Genomic DNA, 16,133 nt, shown 5'->3' on the forward strand with positions numbered 1-16,133 from the left:
GATATAACAAAAATGTAGCATGTACCTGTATGTTTGACTTGCCAGATACAACAGGAGAAAACTATTTGTAAAAACTGTGTATAAACAGATTGCCAATATGAGGGCATGCTGAAGAAAATCCTGAAGATTGTCAGTATCATTTGATTTAGGACTTGAACCAGAAAGTGCTTTTACATTGGTATGAAAAAATAATCTTTTAAATGTAAATTTTTTTCTTTATAAGGGTACTCTTCTTTAAACTACCCTGAGCATATTCGCTAAATAATTATGTTGTTTTGTTCGTCTTTTTTTATAGCAAGCTTCCTCAGTATCATCTTTTAATTGTAAAAATCATAAGTGGTGTAGGAAAGATCATGTAGGTCACTGTATCTATAATATTACATCACAGAAGATACCACGTTATTAGATGTTCATAAGATGAAGTTGTGTAAATGGTTCAAGTTATTGTCCTATGATTATTTTAAAATAATTTAAGTTGGAAACATACTGACAGTTTCTTTAATCTAGTGCTAACTCTCTGAATTCTGTATGTTTTTGGCCAAATACTCATGTTCAGCTGTAACATATACATTTAATTTTGTCTCTTTTCCTATTTCCAGATTGCTCTTGGAACAGTAACTAATGTGGAAGAAGCAGTAAAGTGGATAAGTTACACTTATCTTTATGTACGGATGAGAGCAAATCCATTAGTATATGGCATCAGTCACAAAGCTTATCAGGTATAAAATGCATTTTAAAAAAATCCGTAACCTGTTCTAGGTCTCTAATTCTTCCCTGATGTGAGGATAAATATTTGCTATTTCTGCTTACCTGACATCAGCAATTCTTCTAAAGTGCTTAGAAAAAGATATTTTCTGTAGAGAGGTATTTTTAACACTAAATTAAGAGGCCCCTTCTGTTCACATAAAAATACATTTTAACTGGCCAAGTTATGCTCCAAAGGACAACAACATTCATTCTTATCAGACAGTTACTGTAACTTAGCCTATTGTCAGTGTTTCAGTATTGTAGGCTAGATAGAAATGATAAAATAAAGCATTCTTGAGTCGCTTGCTTTCCCCTCTGCCCCCATCAGCTTTTGTTTTAGAATGTTTCATCCCACGACATGCTTATAAATTATAAAATGTCATTTTTAATTGGGTTGGGTTTTTTCTGTCTTGTGATTTAGTAATTATAACATTTTTAATCATTTATTTCAATTTTTTTTGTTTTATTTAGAAGTGTTCCATGCAGTGATATAAATTGGAGCACAGTTACATAAGGTTTTTTTTCAAGTTTTTTTCATTATCTGTAACTTTTAGGATGTTGAAGTGTTTACAGATTATCTAAATATTGTTACTTTTTTCTGTACAGCTCTTTATAAGCATTTAATGTGAACACAGTTTGGACACAGCTAATTGAGCCTAATGCAGGTGAAACTCTCACAAGTGTATGGTCACTGCAGTTTATTTCACATGTCCTGAATCTGTTTTGTGACTTCATAATTTGTTATGATATTGTGAACAGCAGTTGTTTTGGTCATTGTAACACAGATATATGTCAGGAGATTTTATTTTTATAGCTTTTGTGTCTGATAGTGGAAGCTGCAGTGGAAGTAGGTAGGCTATTGTTTAAGCAAGCTTCTGCAAACACCTTTAGATCTCTGGTCATCTCAAATCTGTTTTCTATAAAAAGACTTACAGTACTTTACCATATGTTAATATAATACTATATAACACAAATCACAAAGTAATAGATAAATGAAAAGCAAAAATTGCTTTGCTAGTGAGAAGAATGTTGTTGTCCCATTCCTATAAATTCCTCCTTTTTTTTTTTTTCAGGTATTTTCGATCAGTGTTGCTAACAAATTTTAGTTAAAAGAAATGCAATCGGGGTGGTAATAACTGGTGAGAAAAAAGAATAAAACACTAACAGAAGTGTTTTTTATAAATCTAAAAAATAATGAACAACATTTGCTTCCCCTCCACTTGCTTTTGTGTTTTTATTCAGCTGCTGAGAAAGTGGAGATTGCCAGCACTTGTCTTTTCCTGCCACTAGCCTCCTGTCTACCCCTTCTGATTTGATGTGCTAATAATAGACATTCCTATTTTTGTGTTAAGGCAGTAACAAATTATATCAATTTGAAGTGTTATCCATTCATGTAGGAGCAAACCCAGTGCCAGTCCCCTTATTTTCTAGATAAACCAGTTTTAAACTTCAAAGCTAATACGTTATAGACAGTGTACGGATGGTATAGTGCCAGATGCAGGCATAACCCCAGATTTGCTCAGTTAGGCCATTCTGCTCCTTCTGTTCTGGTTATAGGTATCCAATTTTCATAATTGGTATCTTATTGTTTCTTAGTAATGTTGCAGCGTGCCAATTTCTATCTTTGTTTTGGCTGACAGCCAATGTTGCCCATTCAGAATCTATATATCTGCATAAGCATCGTGGGTCACACTCTTCCCAGCTGTTTGGTGGGGCTGAGAAGATGCAAGCTCGTTCTCCTTTCCCTTTCCATAGGTGCTTACCACATCCAGTAATTACTTTAGGGCACAAAAAGTCCAGCGTGTCCACACAAAAGGGGTGTGTTGCACTGCACAGGGACACCAGGGTGAACATGAACCTGCCATGCACCAACACGTTCTGCATACCACGTGGTGTCTCCAGGATATTACTGTTCCCCACCTAGCCCATTTCTGGGCTATGCCCAGGAGTAGGCTACCTCAGGCCCACTGCTTTGAGTTGCGACTTTTCAAGTTGTTTGCCAGAAGTGCCAATAATGCCTTTTATTAAGTTGGGAAAATGGCCAAAATTTATCATGAGCAGCAAGAAGAAACAAAGAGTGGAAAGAAAAAGTGGAGCAAATGTGAGTGTCGTATCAGTGAAGCCTGTGGTATGGATTACAGGCATTTTCTCATCCTTTTAGGGTTCCAAAGGAAAGGTGGCTGGTTTTTTTCAAGGTAACCCCTTTGTCGGTTTTCTCCACTTTTTGGATCCACCCTTTGGTGGTCCCACGGTTAAGCAAAGCTTTTTATCCCCATAAGCCATATGTTTATGTTTAGAACATCCGTAAAAGTTAGAAAAGCTTGTCCTCAACACTTGTCTCAGTTAGCTAGAGAAAACAATGTGAATAATAATGTACTTTATCATGCATTCTTATATTTCCGTATGTATACTCCAGTCCTGCTCAGTTTCTTGCTGTGGACATGCCAAGGCTTGTTTTTAAGAGTATGGCTTAAAGCTGTTCTAGGCTGGATCTTTTACTCTGTGGGATTTCTAATTATGCAAGTTCAACAAGAGGGGTGCTAACCATGGGTTCTCTAGACTGGAATATTGTTTCACAGCCTTTTCAAGTTGGTGACCTTTCCTTTAAAGTTAAAACCTTTGTATATGTAAAAAATGTTAGTCTACTGTTACAGCTTTAGCTTTTTTTTATGTAAGGCAAAAGATTGGCAGGTAATTTGGGCTGCCAAAGGAGCAGGGAAGCATTTTGATATTTTTTTAATTTTTCCCCCCTCTTTAGTTTTAAGAAATGCCAAACATCTGGCACACTGATCACTTATTTTTTTGACCACCTCTGCTCTGAAATCTGACCTCAATGCATGACTTACTATTGAGAAAAGCACTCTAGACCTTTGTCACCTTAGCTTTTGACTTGAAACTAAGGCAAGCCATAACTAAGGAGAAACAGCTTCAGAGTGACTGGCAAAGACAGGGAATATTAGGAACTAGTCTTGCAGCTGCTTTGTGGAGATGGCTGTGTTCATCTGCAGCTTCAGTGAACATGAGATGAAGCTCTTCAGCACAAAGATGAAACTGAATCCTGGCCCAGGGAAAACCAGAGCAAACCAAGGCATAGCAATTCTTAAAGCCTGCTCCTTTTTGCAGTTTTGGTCATGTATCTCGGGTGCAGATTTACCAAGAGGGCTGGTATGACTTACTCCGTAGGAAATCTGAACTATACAAGCCCTGAAATAAGAATGCTGCCTGTGGACTAGAACAGAGTTTCAGTCTTTTAAAATTTGGTGACTAATCATTGCTTTTGTAATTAGAGCCATATCTCAGGTGCACATGTACCCGAAGGTTAACATGACTACAAATCCCTTTTCACCCATCCTTGTCAGTCTGGGTATCCCAGGCACATGATGTGGAAACACACAATTATACAGCAGTCCCACTCAGATGGGAGTTTTGCCCAGCCTTGTATGTAATAATGAGATAATGTACATTATTGCTTGGACAAAACGTCCAAGTTCCTGAACTTTGATATGAATAGAAATGGTGCTGGGCACAGTAAGCTCCTTGTGTGCTTTTAACGTGAATGTTTATATGGCATGTCTATAACTCAATAATTAGAATATCCCAGCTGACATACCCAAAGCTTTTGGGGACGTTAGAGTTTTTTTGCTAGTAAACATTTCAGCCATCCAGTTTGAAGCTTATTCTATTTGGGGTACAACTAAAGCCATCCTCATGTCAGATACCCAGGCAAGGTATATCTTCAGCCATTTTCATAAATAGAAGATACCATAAGATGGCATGTTTTTGTGAAGCACACAGTACAGTGTATACAGTAATGATAATTTCATGAAGAATATGTTATCATTAAAACATCTTTCAAAAACTTCAATGTGAATTTATTTCATAATCATGCTACTCTTTCATAAGTAATATTCGTCTACATTGTATTGATAGTCTCAAAGCATTGTAAAAGAAATATTATTCTGATTATTTTGTCCTGTACAGACAGTTTTTGGTCAATAATGTCAATGTAACAGTTATTAGTGAGGTCTCAGGAAAATCTTGACTTCATAACTGTACCTTCCTTTTATTTGATTTCTGGCTTTGTGTGACTGGGTTAGCACAATAAAATTATTTAGTTAACACTTTTTTTTTTTTTTTTTTTTCCTACAAATAAATGTGTGTGTTTCATGTCTAGATGGATCCAGGTCTAGAAAAGCACAGAGAACAATTGGTAATTGAAGTCGGCAGAAAACTGGACAAAGCCCGCATGATTCGCTTTGAAGAACGAACTGGCTTTTTTTCTTCAACAGATTTAGGCAGAACTGCCAGCCACTACTATATTAAATACAATACTATAGAGGTAAAATATGATGTTCTATTTCTGGGTTTTTTTCCTTCTTTTTGAAGCTATACCTAAAATAGTTGTAAGATATTACAGAATATGTAGCTGATTTGTTCAATATATTTTCAAATCATATTTACCGAAATGGGGAGAGAGGAAATGGAGAGGAAAAAGAAAGAAACTAAGTATAAAGCAATACTGAAAAATTAGACTTGGTGTGAAGTGAGATTTGAAATGTCTATAGTCTCTGCCTTCTTTTAGGTGAATTCTAAGAAGCATTTTGATATCAACAGTGTGTGCAACCATTGGTACATGATAGAACATTCAAGTATAGAGTCTGATAACAAAGTTTTTCTGCATGAAAAACCTATCAGGTTGCCAACCTTAAACACCTCTTGGCACTGTAATCGGATTGTGTTGTAAATATGTAAGGAAGATGCATTTGTACAAAACCTTGTAGTATTGGAAGCTTGATTTGATGTACACATTCATCTTAAACCCTTTCTTTTGTAGGAAATAAGTCTTTTTCTTGAATAAAAGCTGAAGACTTGGCATTAATAATTTTTAACTCTTTTGTCACTATGTATAATTAGTCTCACAGATTTATTCACTCAAATATGTCCTAGACTTTTTTTGAAATGCACATAGATTTCATGTCTCTTGATTTTGGGGCGCCCAAGTCGAGGGACTGTTTTTCTGAAAGTGCTGAGAAGTCATTCTGCAAATTGTTCCTGTTTAAATTGCATCACTCTGGTCTTCCAATTACTTACTTGCATTTTAACCTTATATGCCTTTTAAAGTCTTGGTTAATGTTGCTTTTGTGCTATATGTATATTTTTATTTTCGGTGTTAAATCAATTCATTTTTGTTTTTAATAGACTTTCAATGAATTGTTTGATGCTCATAAAACAGAAGGTGATATTCTTGCTATAGTATCAAAAGCTGAAGAATTCGAACAGATAAAGGTAAAGCTGTATCCTTTCATACAAAGAATATGTTTTAGAACTAGACACTTCTGTAGTAATCCCTCGATAAATAGTAAGTGTCTACAGACCCAAGTTTTGTTTAATATTAAGCACCATTATAAAATGTTTTCTACGTAGGCATAATTGCCAAGAACTATATATGCTCTCACTCAAATTTGTATGTAGTTCAGCTTGAACTATAGTGCACATTTAATAACTAGTTATGGATGTTTGAAAATTTCTTTTAAATGCTTTTAAGTACTTTTCGGCTTCTCAATTATTAACAGGCAAAGATAAGTGTCCACTGGAATGGTGCACCCAGGGATGAGATAGTTTTTCTGTTTGAAGTTTAAACCATTACTAGATGTCTCCCTGAACAATTTGCTTTATTAGAAATGAGGCAGGACTCACTGGAGTTAAGTCTGTGATATACTATATACAGGGAACAATGTTAGATTAGCAGAACGATAAATTCTGATAAATTATTTTCAAATTTGAAATCTAGAAAGTTGTTGTAACAGATTTTGTTGTGCAGGCTGGAAGATTACTGTACTATCGTACTCAGTTCAATTCCAACCTCCCTTTTTGCCTCCTGTGTGGGTAGGACACAAGACAATACATTGCAAGCCGGCATGAGCTTGTTTGCCCATGCTTCCATCTCATAGAGGTGCGAGCCAGACTCCACAGGGTTTATTAGCTTGGGCTCATTGCCATTTTATCACAATTATACAATTTTCAGATCAGAGTTGGCTCTCATTCACCTGGCTCTGCAAACTGGCAGTGTGAATCCCTCACCATCTACATATTTACATATTTGCACACATTGTCTGAGTATTACTAACTCTGTCTCTAATGGAGAAATTCTATTTTGCTGTAATCTCTTCTATTATAGAAGATAATAAGCAGTGAGGCTTCACAGTGATACATGCAACGTTTTCCAAGCTAGAAGGGTTTTTTTATTATAGTGATATTTCTTTGCTAGATCTAAATTTAGCGTAATTGAATATTTAAAAGGAAAGCATATGGAAAATATGATGTGATATGTTTCTATATTTGTAATAAAGTTAGTAGTGACGCTTCTTGACTAAAGCATAGTTTTTCTAGTTTACTTTCTCAGATTTGTATGGTACGGCATCAGTGCAACATCATTTCCAGTTTTTTGTGATTTGTTTGCTGTGCAGCGCTGAATGTTAAAACTAGTAACTGATTTTCACAAGAATAACTCAGGATTTACCCCTCTGTGTGATACGAATTGTGACTTTTGTTAATATGAATCATGTCTCCATAATACCTTTAAAAATTCTGTATTTTGAGATAAGTAAGTCACCAGTAGCTGAAATACAGGTCTGGATTTGACCTGTAGTGTGCTATGAAGAGCAGAAAAAATTATCAAAAATGCTGTTGTAAGCAGAGCACAATATTCCCCTGACACTGGAGTCATCTGTGATGGTTGTGTCCTTCATCTTTTTCTTTCCTGTAGGACCAGTGGCTGGATAGTTGGGGATTTTAACCCAATTGTCTTAGGGTCTTTTGTATGCCAGGTAGTCAGGTCCAAATAAAAATTACTTTCAGCTGGTTCCCTGCAGGGACCAAACATTTACCCTCTTTAAGTAAGTTTTATACTAACAGACTATCAGTAAATCAAAGAATATGTAGATTTATGCTGGTTTTGCCATGTAAGGGTCAGTAGTTAGAATGTGAAATGTTATGCATTATTCAAGCCATAGATATTAATATTTCTTTACTCATATTAAGACTTAATCTTATTAACAGTGAAAATTTTAATATCATGAATCATAGTACTTCACAGTTTTGAGTTAAAAATGTGTTATGCCACATGCAAACTATGTAACCATAATGAGTACATTTAATGTTAATTCAAGATTGCCCTAATCCAGATGGACAGAGGTTTTACTCTGGTCAAATAAAAAATGAAATCTCATCAGATGAAGGATGGAAGGTCAGAAGATTCAATTTTTGTGGCATATCAAATTTTGTATGTCAATGGCAACCTTAATAGATGGTGATGAATAATAAAATGTAATTGTGTCACTATTAAGATAGTTTCAATTAGGGTCTATTAGCTACATAGTGGAAGATGTGGGTTTGCTGCTTTTTTTTCTTCTTTTTTTTTTTCTCCTTAAAACTAGAGACTCCATTTAAAAATAATCTATCTATGTTATAAGGAAAATTTTATTTCGGTGTAAAAATTTTTATCAAATTGCTCCAGCCTCTTCATAATGTATAATTGTGTTTCAGGTAAGAGAAGAAGAAATAGAAGAGCTGGATACCTTACTGAATGATTTCTGTGAACTTCCTGCTCCAGGAGGTGTGGAAAACAATTATGGAAAAATTAATATCCTCCTTCAGACATATATTAGCAGAGGGGAGATGGACAGCTTCTCCCTTATTTCAGATTCTGCATATGTTGCACAGGTAAAAATAGTATTTTTTACATATCTGTTTCTGTCTTCTGCTGTTTTCATTCTCCTGAATGTTTACAATTATGTAAGTAGGCCTTGATCTGCAACCTTTTTGTACATTTCTATGCAAATTGATTTGAAAATCAGAGCCTTGTGTGTGTGCACATGTGTGGTATAATATTTAAGTAGAAAAGATTTGCAAAAGCCTACCTTGGGAGACTATTGCATTTTTTGTTAATTATGAATGTCCTTTTTGTTCGTATTACCCCTGTAGTCTTACTATATTTAGTAGTTCTAGCTATGATTGCACAGAAATTTTGTTCTTAACTTACTGGGTTTTCTTCTAAATCTGAAAAACTGTTGCAATCTATTTTTATGTTTTGTATACTTTTATACTTTGTTCTGCAAAACATAATTTGTATTTTATTCACATGCCTTGGTTTACACAAGAAAGATGTTCTATTACAATTTTATTGCTAGATGTAATAATGCAAATTTACATACCAGTCTGTATAGTTGTTTGTCGGCTTGATTTGACACCTGAATGGTTGATAGTTATACAGCATGTTTAGTTATTACACAGAATAATAAGAGTACTGCAAGTCTGTGACAGAGAACTGCTTGCTTACACAAGAGCCCATCTTAGAAAGAAAGGGGTATTGCTTAAAAGTTTGGAATTCTGAATCCCAAAGAACTCAAAGTGACAAAATGCTCGTAGACAATCCCAGATGTGCAACAATAATGAATGTATAAAATAGATTATAAAGTTTTACCTTTTAGCCCATCCTATGTCTCTTTTTTTTCTTTTTTTTTTTTTTTTTTTTTTTGTAACAGTCAGCAACATGCTGCATTGAATCATTCTTCTCTTATCCTTACAAAACCATTTTGGAAAGAATTGATTGTAAAATTGCATTTAGTTGGTGCTAAAGATGAGAGTTAAATATTCAAAAGTGTACATATTCTTCAGCAAGATTTTCATACTAACATTACCTTCTTCAGCAGTGTTTACATTTCATAGCACGTATGGGTATAAATGAGAAAATTCTGAAATCATTATGCACGTCATAAAAATTGTGGTACTTGCACAACAAGATCATTTACGGTATGATTCTTTTAATCTTTGCTTTCAAGACAATTGCTTTTATTTTTCTGTCTCAATTATGGCATTTTTAGTGAGGCACCATGGTCGTCTTCTCAGATCTTCATAAATTGTACATGTGAAACCAGTGCTACAAATTGTGAATTTTTTTAATTGGATAGTGACTATTAAGAAAATCATTCATCCTTTCTAAGTAAAAGAAATGTGCTACTTTAGTAACATATGCTTCCTATCACGACCAAATAATTTTCTATTTTTTATTCCTGTTGGCATTGCAGAGTCAGTAGAGAATGATTGTATTCTATTCAATGAATCAAGAACAGAATTGCTAATCCAGGCATAGTACCGGTAGGCCAAATAAAAAAAAAAAAAAAAAAAAAAAAACACACACACAAAAAAACCCACAACTTCATAATACAGCTTGATAAGTTCATGAAAGGAATATCATAACTTACGTTTTCAGGATAAGACTGACCTCATTCAAGCTTATGTTAGTAATTAATTTTCCAAGTCCAAAGCAGATTTATACAGTTTGGTTATACGATAGTCTCAGAAGATAGTAACGTGTTAAAAAAAAGTCACTACTGTTAAACTTCTGTGCATATGTTGTGAAATGCAGTGTAAAATGGGATACTATTATGGAAGCACAGCTGACATGAAAAATTAAAACTTGAATTTCCATATAAACTGAGCTTGCAGGTGTATATTATATGGGGGGAGAAAGAGGAAGATATTAAGTATGGTAAGTGAATTTGTTTCAGAAGTGATTGAGGTGCAATAAATTTAGAACTCCCTAATGTTAGCATAACTGTGATCAAAATTCTATGTCAAACCTGCCACTACAACTTTAATTAGTTGCACATGTTCCTTTTCATAATTTCTGTAGGCAATCATGAGGTAGTTCTGCCACTAGACAGTGATGGAAAAAACAGTTTTCAAGAATGTTTGAAATAAATTTGAAAAGAAAAATCTATTGTTATGGTTTGTCAAAGATGAGTCTATGGGATCCTTTTCATTTTACAAAGAATACTTGAGAGAATTACAACATTTTTGCTTTTTTTTTTTTTTCACTCCCCAGAATGCAGCTCGTATTGTTCGAGCTCTTTTTGAGATTGCCCTTAGGAAACGTTGGCCTGCAATGACATATCGACTACTGAATCTCAGCAAAGTCATTGACAAGCGGCTGTGGGGCTGGGTTAGCCCTTTGAGACAGTTCTCAGTGTTACCACCATCAGTCCTCTCAAAGTTGGAAGAGAAGAATCTCACTATAGACAAGATGAAGGACATGAGAAAAGATGAAATAGGTGAGAAATCAGCAATGCTGATCTGCTTAAACTGTTCGTAATCAATGGGCAAGTTAGAACTAAATCTGAGCCATTCATTAATATACCCACTCTGGTCTGGAAGCCATGTAGATGCATTAATATGGTATTATGGTCTGTCCAATAAAGAAGGTTTATTCAGTCTTCACAGCTTGTAATATGGCACAGCTTTGGGGGTAAGGCTAGCCTATGTCCTGCCAACCCCAGAACACATGTAGAATGGAGATGTATGTTGATATGTATTTACATATATGTGTACATATACATATTTATGTTGACCTGTGCTTCCCTTCTTCCTCACATTATGTAATACACTACTATAAAAGGCATCTGTTTATTTTTGCCAGTTGGCAAAATACGGCCTTTTTTTTTATTGAAATACTATTAACGTGAAAAAGAATAAAAGCAGATTATTATGTCCTGGTATACTATCAGTAAATGGCCTGCTTCTGAAACACTGCATTAATTTTCATTGAACATGGAGAACTCATTGTCACCGGTGTCATTGCAGCAAAGCCTTAATGGAATTTTTTAAAGGATTTGACACTTCGATAATGAGAAAATCCACAAGCCTACTGATAGACATAATGACAATTTCTAGTATGTGTGTATAAACTGTTGTGCATAAACTGTCCACCAGTGGTTGAAGTTGAAAAAAAAATTTGCTTGTAATATATTTCTTTTTCCTATCTTAGTGTATTTTTTCTTATTTGGGCTTTCTTTGCACCTGTTATTGCCAAGTTGTTGAGAAGCAAACTGCCATATTCTTAAAAATCTAATTTTACAATAAAAATACAATTCATAGTCACTGCTTTTTAGAAATTATGACCTCTGACTTGATATTTCTCTCATTTGACAAGAGAACTACATTCCTCACTTAGAAGGCTTTGTTACATACCTAATTTAGGTCGGAAAAAGTTGAATAAATATGTAAAAGTTGCAGAATGAGAGGCTATATTTTTATTTAATAAGTTAAGCCAAAGGACTATGGGAAAATTTTAAAAGCTTACTTTAACTATGCATTGTAATATGTAGTAATTTTAACTGTATTAAAAATATAACGTTTTTAAATGTATTAATTTAAATTAATTTTAAATGTATTAAAAATATAACTGCTAGCATTATCATGCTTTTCTATTCAGAAGCATTATAGCACTTTTTTATTCAGATTTGTTAATTTGTCGTGTATTTGTGCAGTCTTTTTAATACTTAATATTCTTTTCTATTAATAGTATTAGTGCTTTTTTTCTTTTCCTTTTTTATGCTTCTTTATCCCCATACCTGCCTCTGGAGAAGCAAGAAATTTTGTATTAAAATACAAAATCAATTTTGCTTCCTTCAACGCATCAACAAGATGGAAATGTATCAATATATACCTATAAAATGTCTAGTTTTGTTTTATATTAACTTAGTTTGAAAGTAGATGAGACTTGGGATTTGACTGTGAAAATAGGTCATTGTTGACTATATGTCATGATATTTCGTGGTCTTCAGCCTTATAAACATCAAAGTAAGTTGATCTGTGCATCTCTGTGAAGTACTCTTACTTGGCATAGCTCTTTGTGTCTAGCCTCTCTTTCTGACACCAAAGGTGTGAAGGAAGCACTTGCCTGGCAGCTGCCGTATTTGAATTCAAAGCCATGTTGAAATGAGAAAAGGCACAGCTTCTAGGTGCTGCCTTGTTCTGACTCCATAGGACTAGTTTCAGTCTTAGCGTTTCTTCCTTTTTAAATGTTATTGTGACCTTGGTGATAGAATAAAAAAGACAGGAGCTAGCTGGCTAACTCAGTCCATGGCCTAGGGAGAGAGAAAAGCATCAGATGGGTGCCAGCTCTCCCAGGGAATAAAGAGCGTGTTGCGTGCACAGATCTCGGATTCCAGTGTACCACGAATTGGTCAACACCAATCTATGTGCTATTCCAGTGTAACCATGGAGTTTCCAGAAAGCCAAGAAATCACTGTGTTATCTGAGGTAAACAGTCCTCATTTTCAGAATACAGATGACAGTCATTGTGGAATAAGCAAAATTTATTCTTCTTTTGTTAAACATACCTATTTCCTTGAATAGTCAGCTTTTGTTCAGAAGGTTTTAATATTTCTTAATATTTCTTAAATGCCATTGATAGTTTCTCATAATGTGACTATTTAAAAAAAAAGGGAGGAGGAGAGAGAGAGAGTTTTATAGTATTTTACAGAAGTTGGGAGAGGATCCTTATTTTCCCCTAGCAGATAAGTGTACAGAACCTCAGTGCTGTCCTGTACAAACACAGAAGTTCACCTCACACATCGTGATACAGAAAGTGATTTTTGGCATGAAAAGGTGTACTTGCCTACATAAGCTTATTGAATCATATCCTTGAATATTTGACACCTACCTTTATTTAACATGAGTTCTGAAGTTTTGCCTCTAATTGCAAAAGCTAGTCACTCTGCAAGTATGCTATAATACTGCATATATCACCAAGTTGTACCAATATAATTGTTTTGGTTTTTAATAGTCCACTTGCTGGAGGAGTACTTATTTTACCAACTGCAAATTAAACTGATTAAATATGTGTTAAAACTTTTGCATTAGGGATTTGCTTCTTAAGCAAGATCACCATTCATTACTTCAGAGTATAGATAAACACCTGTGTGAGGCAAAATCTGCCAGTTTGTTAAATAAGAAAAAATGAAGAAGGAAAGTCAGGGTCAATATGAAAAATTAGCAATTTCAAGATGTTATGCTCCTAAATTTTGTGCAATTGCAAGAAAAAGTTTGTATCACCTTTTCACTTTGCACATAATGCAAATAATAGGATTTCTCCTCTTTTTTTCTTTTTTTTTTTTTTTTAAATGGGAAAGTGTGCACAGGAACCACATAACGATATCAGAAAATATTGGTAGCCATTTGTAAGGTAGCTTTTAACAGGTTTAATGGTACTTATGACTATTACAATTAAAATTTAAAATATGCTCTGCATAATTATATAAGCAATTTCAGTGAAAATGTGATAAACCAACCTTCTTTCCCTAAATAAGTTAGAAGTTGCAATATTTTTCAGGAAAAAAAGAAATCACTGCTGCATACTTTGTTTTATATTTAAAATTAAGAGCAAGGGAACAGAGATTTCAGCTGTAAAATACAAGTAGGGAATTTTTTTTAATTAATATAATCACTTTATTACCTTAGTGACCATGACTGTGATAGAGAATAAAAAACATTGCAGCATTTAATTTTTCCTTTGTCTCAGTTACACACTGGTGTATTCTGAACGATCAGAGCTACTGTGAGATGTTTACTAGTTGCATGCATTTTTAAGCTATTAACTACCTTTATTCAGTTTTATGAAAAGCATTCTGTCTGCTTTGAATCACTACACAGGAATTGTAGAAGTTCAAATGTGTGCCCTTCATTAAATAAAAGGTCACTATTCATGCTTTAAAAAAGAACTATATGTCTTGGTAAGAGCCTGGTCAAAAAGTCAGTAAAGAAAAGGGAACTAGCTTGACATAATATGTTTTCAGTGTGAATTCTTAATAGTTATTTTAACCCCTTAGTTATAGCCAACAGGGGGGTTAATGCTGATTTTTCTAGGCTCTAAATTGCTAATTCAAGTTAAGTATTACAAAATATTCAGACATGCCAGGTCAAGAGAGTCAGACATTTATGCACCTAAGAGCAAAACAAGCAAGCAATAATACTTCTCTCTAAAAGCCTATTTGAAAGTCGGAGTTGTATTATTTTTCCTGGAAATGCAAATTTGTTACACCTAATGTTTTCTTGGCAGGTCATATGCTGCATCATGTGAAGATTGGGTTAAAGGTAAAACAGTGTGTCCATCAAATCCCCTCCATCATAATGGAAGCAACGATTCAGCCAATTACCCGCACGGTGCTCCGAGTTCGGCTGAACATCGCTCCTGACTTCACATGGAACGATCAGGTAGAAAAAAAGGAGGTGGAGGAAGGACAGGAAGCATTAATTTAGCTTCAGTAAAGGAGATGATCACAGGGAGTCCATAGCTATTTGGATAAGAAAAAAAAAATTATTTTAGCTAAAAAGCAAATTTGATAATAGGAATGGAATGACCTTTAAGACTTTCGTAGAATAAGGCACCCAAAGATCATCTTTTTATTTCCACTAATTGTTACAGGATTGCGCTATTTATAACATGTTGAAGCAAGTGCTTATACTGAATATTAATAGTAGTCACACACAGATTTGAGTTCTATGCCCAAAAAGGAGAAGCAAGAAAAAGGGAGAAACGGATGGCTCTCTGAACTATAAATGAATGTCAAATGCAGAAAATAAAGCCTTGAAATACAGTTCATGTGTGCCAAGTTCTGCTGCTCTTTATGGCTTTACAAATGTACATTCACAACATCAGTGCCTTTTTTTTTCTGTTGGGACTTGTCTGAACAGAAAAACTGAGATATGCTTGGAATTATATCCATCTATATTTTATGGTGCAAATTTATATGAAAGGAGTTGTACTAGTTGCACAGATATACCCACACCCTTCGATTCAGAATCTGTTCATTAGAAATAGATTTAAGATAAATCTAAATGAAATACAAATGTCCACATGGGGGCATTGTATTGTTGCTGGTACCTCTGAAACTTTCTACAGAAACAAGGCAAAGATACCTCAATGGGCAAGCATATTTTTCTTTTTTTATGCTTAGGAGATTTACGCTTAAGGTAAATTATTCTGAAAGGTGGATATTAAGTATCTGTTCTTTTATTAAAAAATAATTTTAAAATCCCTTAGATTACGAATTTACCGTAATCACAAGTAAATTAGAGTTTTATTCCACAAACATTTAGATTATTTTAGAATTTATTTTCCCTGCCTAAAGGCTTTTTCTTTTCTTTTGGAAGTTTCACTAAGTTAGCTCATGAATGGAAGATTAATGATGAAAGTAGAGAAAGCTAGATTTTGCTAGCTACCTGGATTTATTACGGAAATATTTGAATGGATTCCAAACATGAATTATAACATGAATTATTATTTGCTTCCTTATTTATGCGCAATACTTCAGAAGACAAACAAACATTACTTTTTAGGATTGAAACAAGTTTTTATTATTCAATCTCTCATCCACTTTACCTGTAATCTATTAAAGAAAAAAAAAGCCCACGACTGGTCTTCATATTAAACTGTATCTTAATAACAAGTAATTTCTCAATCCATTGTTGGATTTTTCTACAAAATATAGGTTCTTCTATATTTTTACAAATTGAAAAGGGGTCCACAGAGAATTATGCTCTCT

The 16,133-nt window shown here is 34.2% G+C and overlaps 1 protein-coding gene across 6 annotated transcripts in view; it reads left to right on the top strand.

Annotated features, from left to right (window-relative positions):
• Nucleotides 1-16,133, top strand: part of ASCC3 (activating signal cointegrator 1 complex subunit 3) — a 284,668-nt gene that overhangs the window by 190,063 nt on the left and 78,472 nt on the right. For all 6 annotated transcript variants that reach the window (XM_082307043.1, XM_082307047.1, XM_082307044.1 and 3 more), the window contains 6 exons: nt 600-719; nt 4,922-5,086; nt 5,947-6,033; nt 8,293-8,469; nt 10,634-10,859; nt 14,648-14,802. In XM_082307043.1, coding sequence (XP_082163169.1) covers nt 600-719; nt 4,922-5,086; nt 5,947-6,033; nt 8,293-8,469; nt 10,634-10,859; nt 14,648-14,802 — 930 coding nt within the window. The remainder of the gene's footprint in view (nt 1-599; nt 720-4,921; nt 5,087-5,946; nt 6,034-8,292; nt 8,470-10,633; nt 10,860-14,647; nt 14,803-16,133) is intronic.

The sequence above is a fragment of the Platalea leucorodia genome (assembly GCF_965183815.1).
Source record: "Platalea leucorodia genome assembly, chromosome: 3".
NCBI lineage: Eukaryota > Metazoa > Chordata > Aves > Pelecaniformes > Threskiornithidae > Platalea > Platalea leucorodia.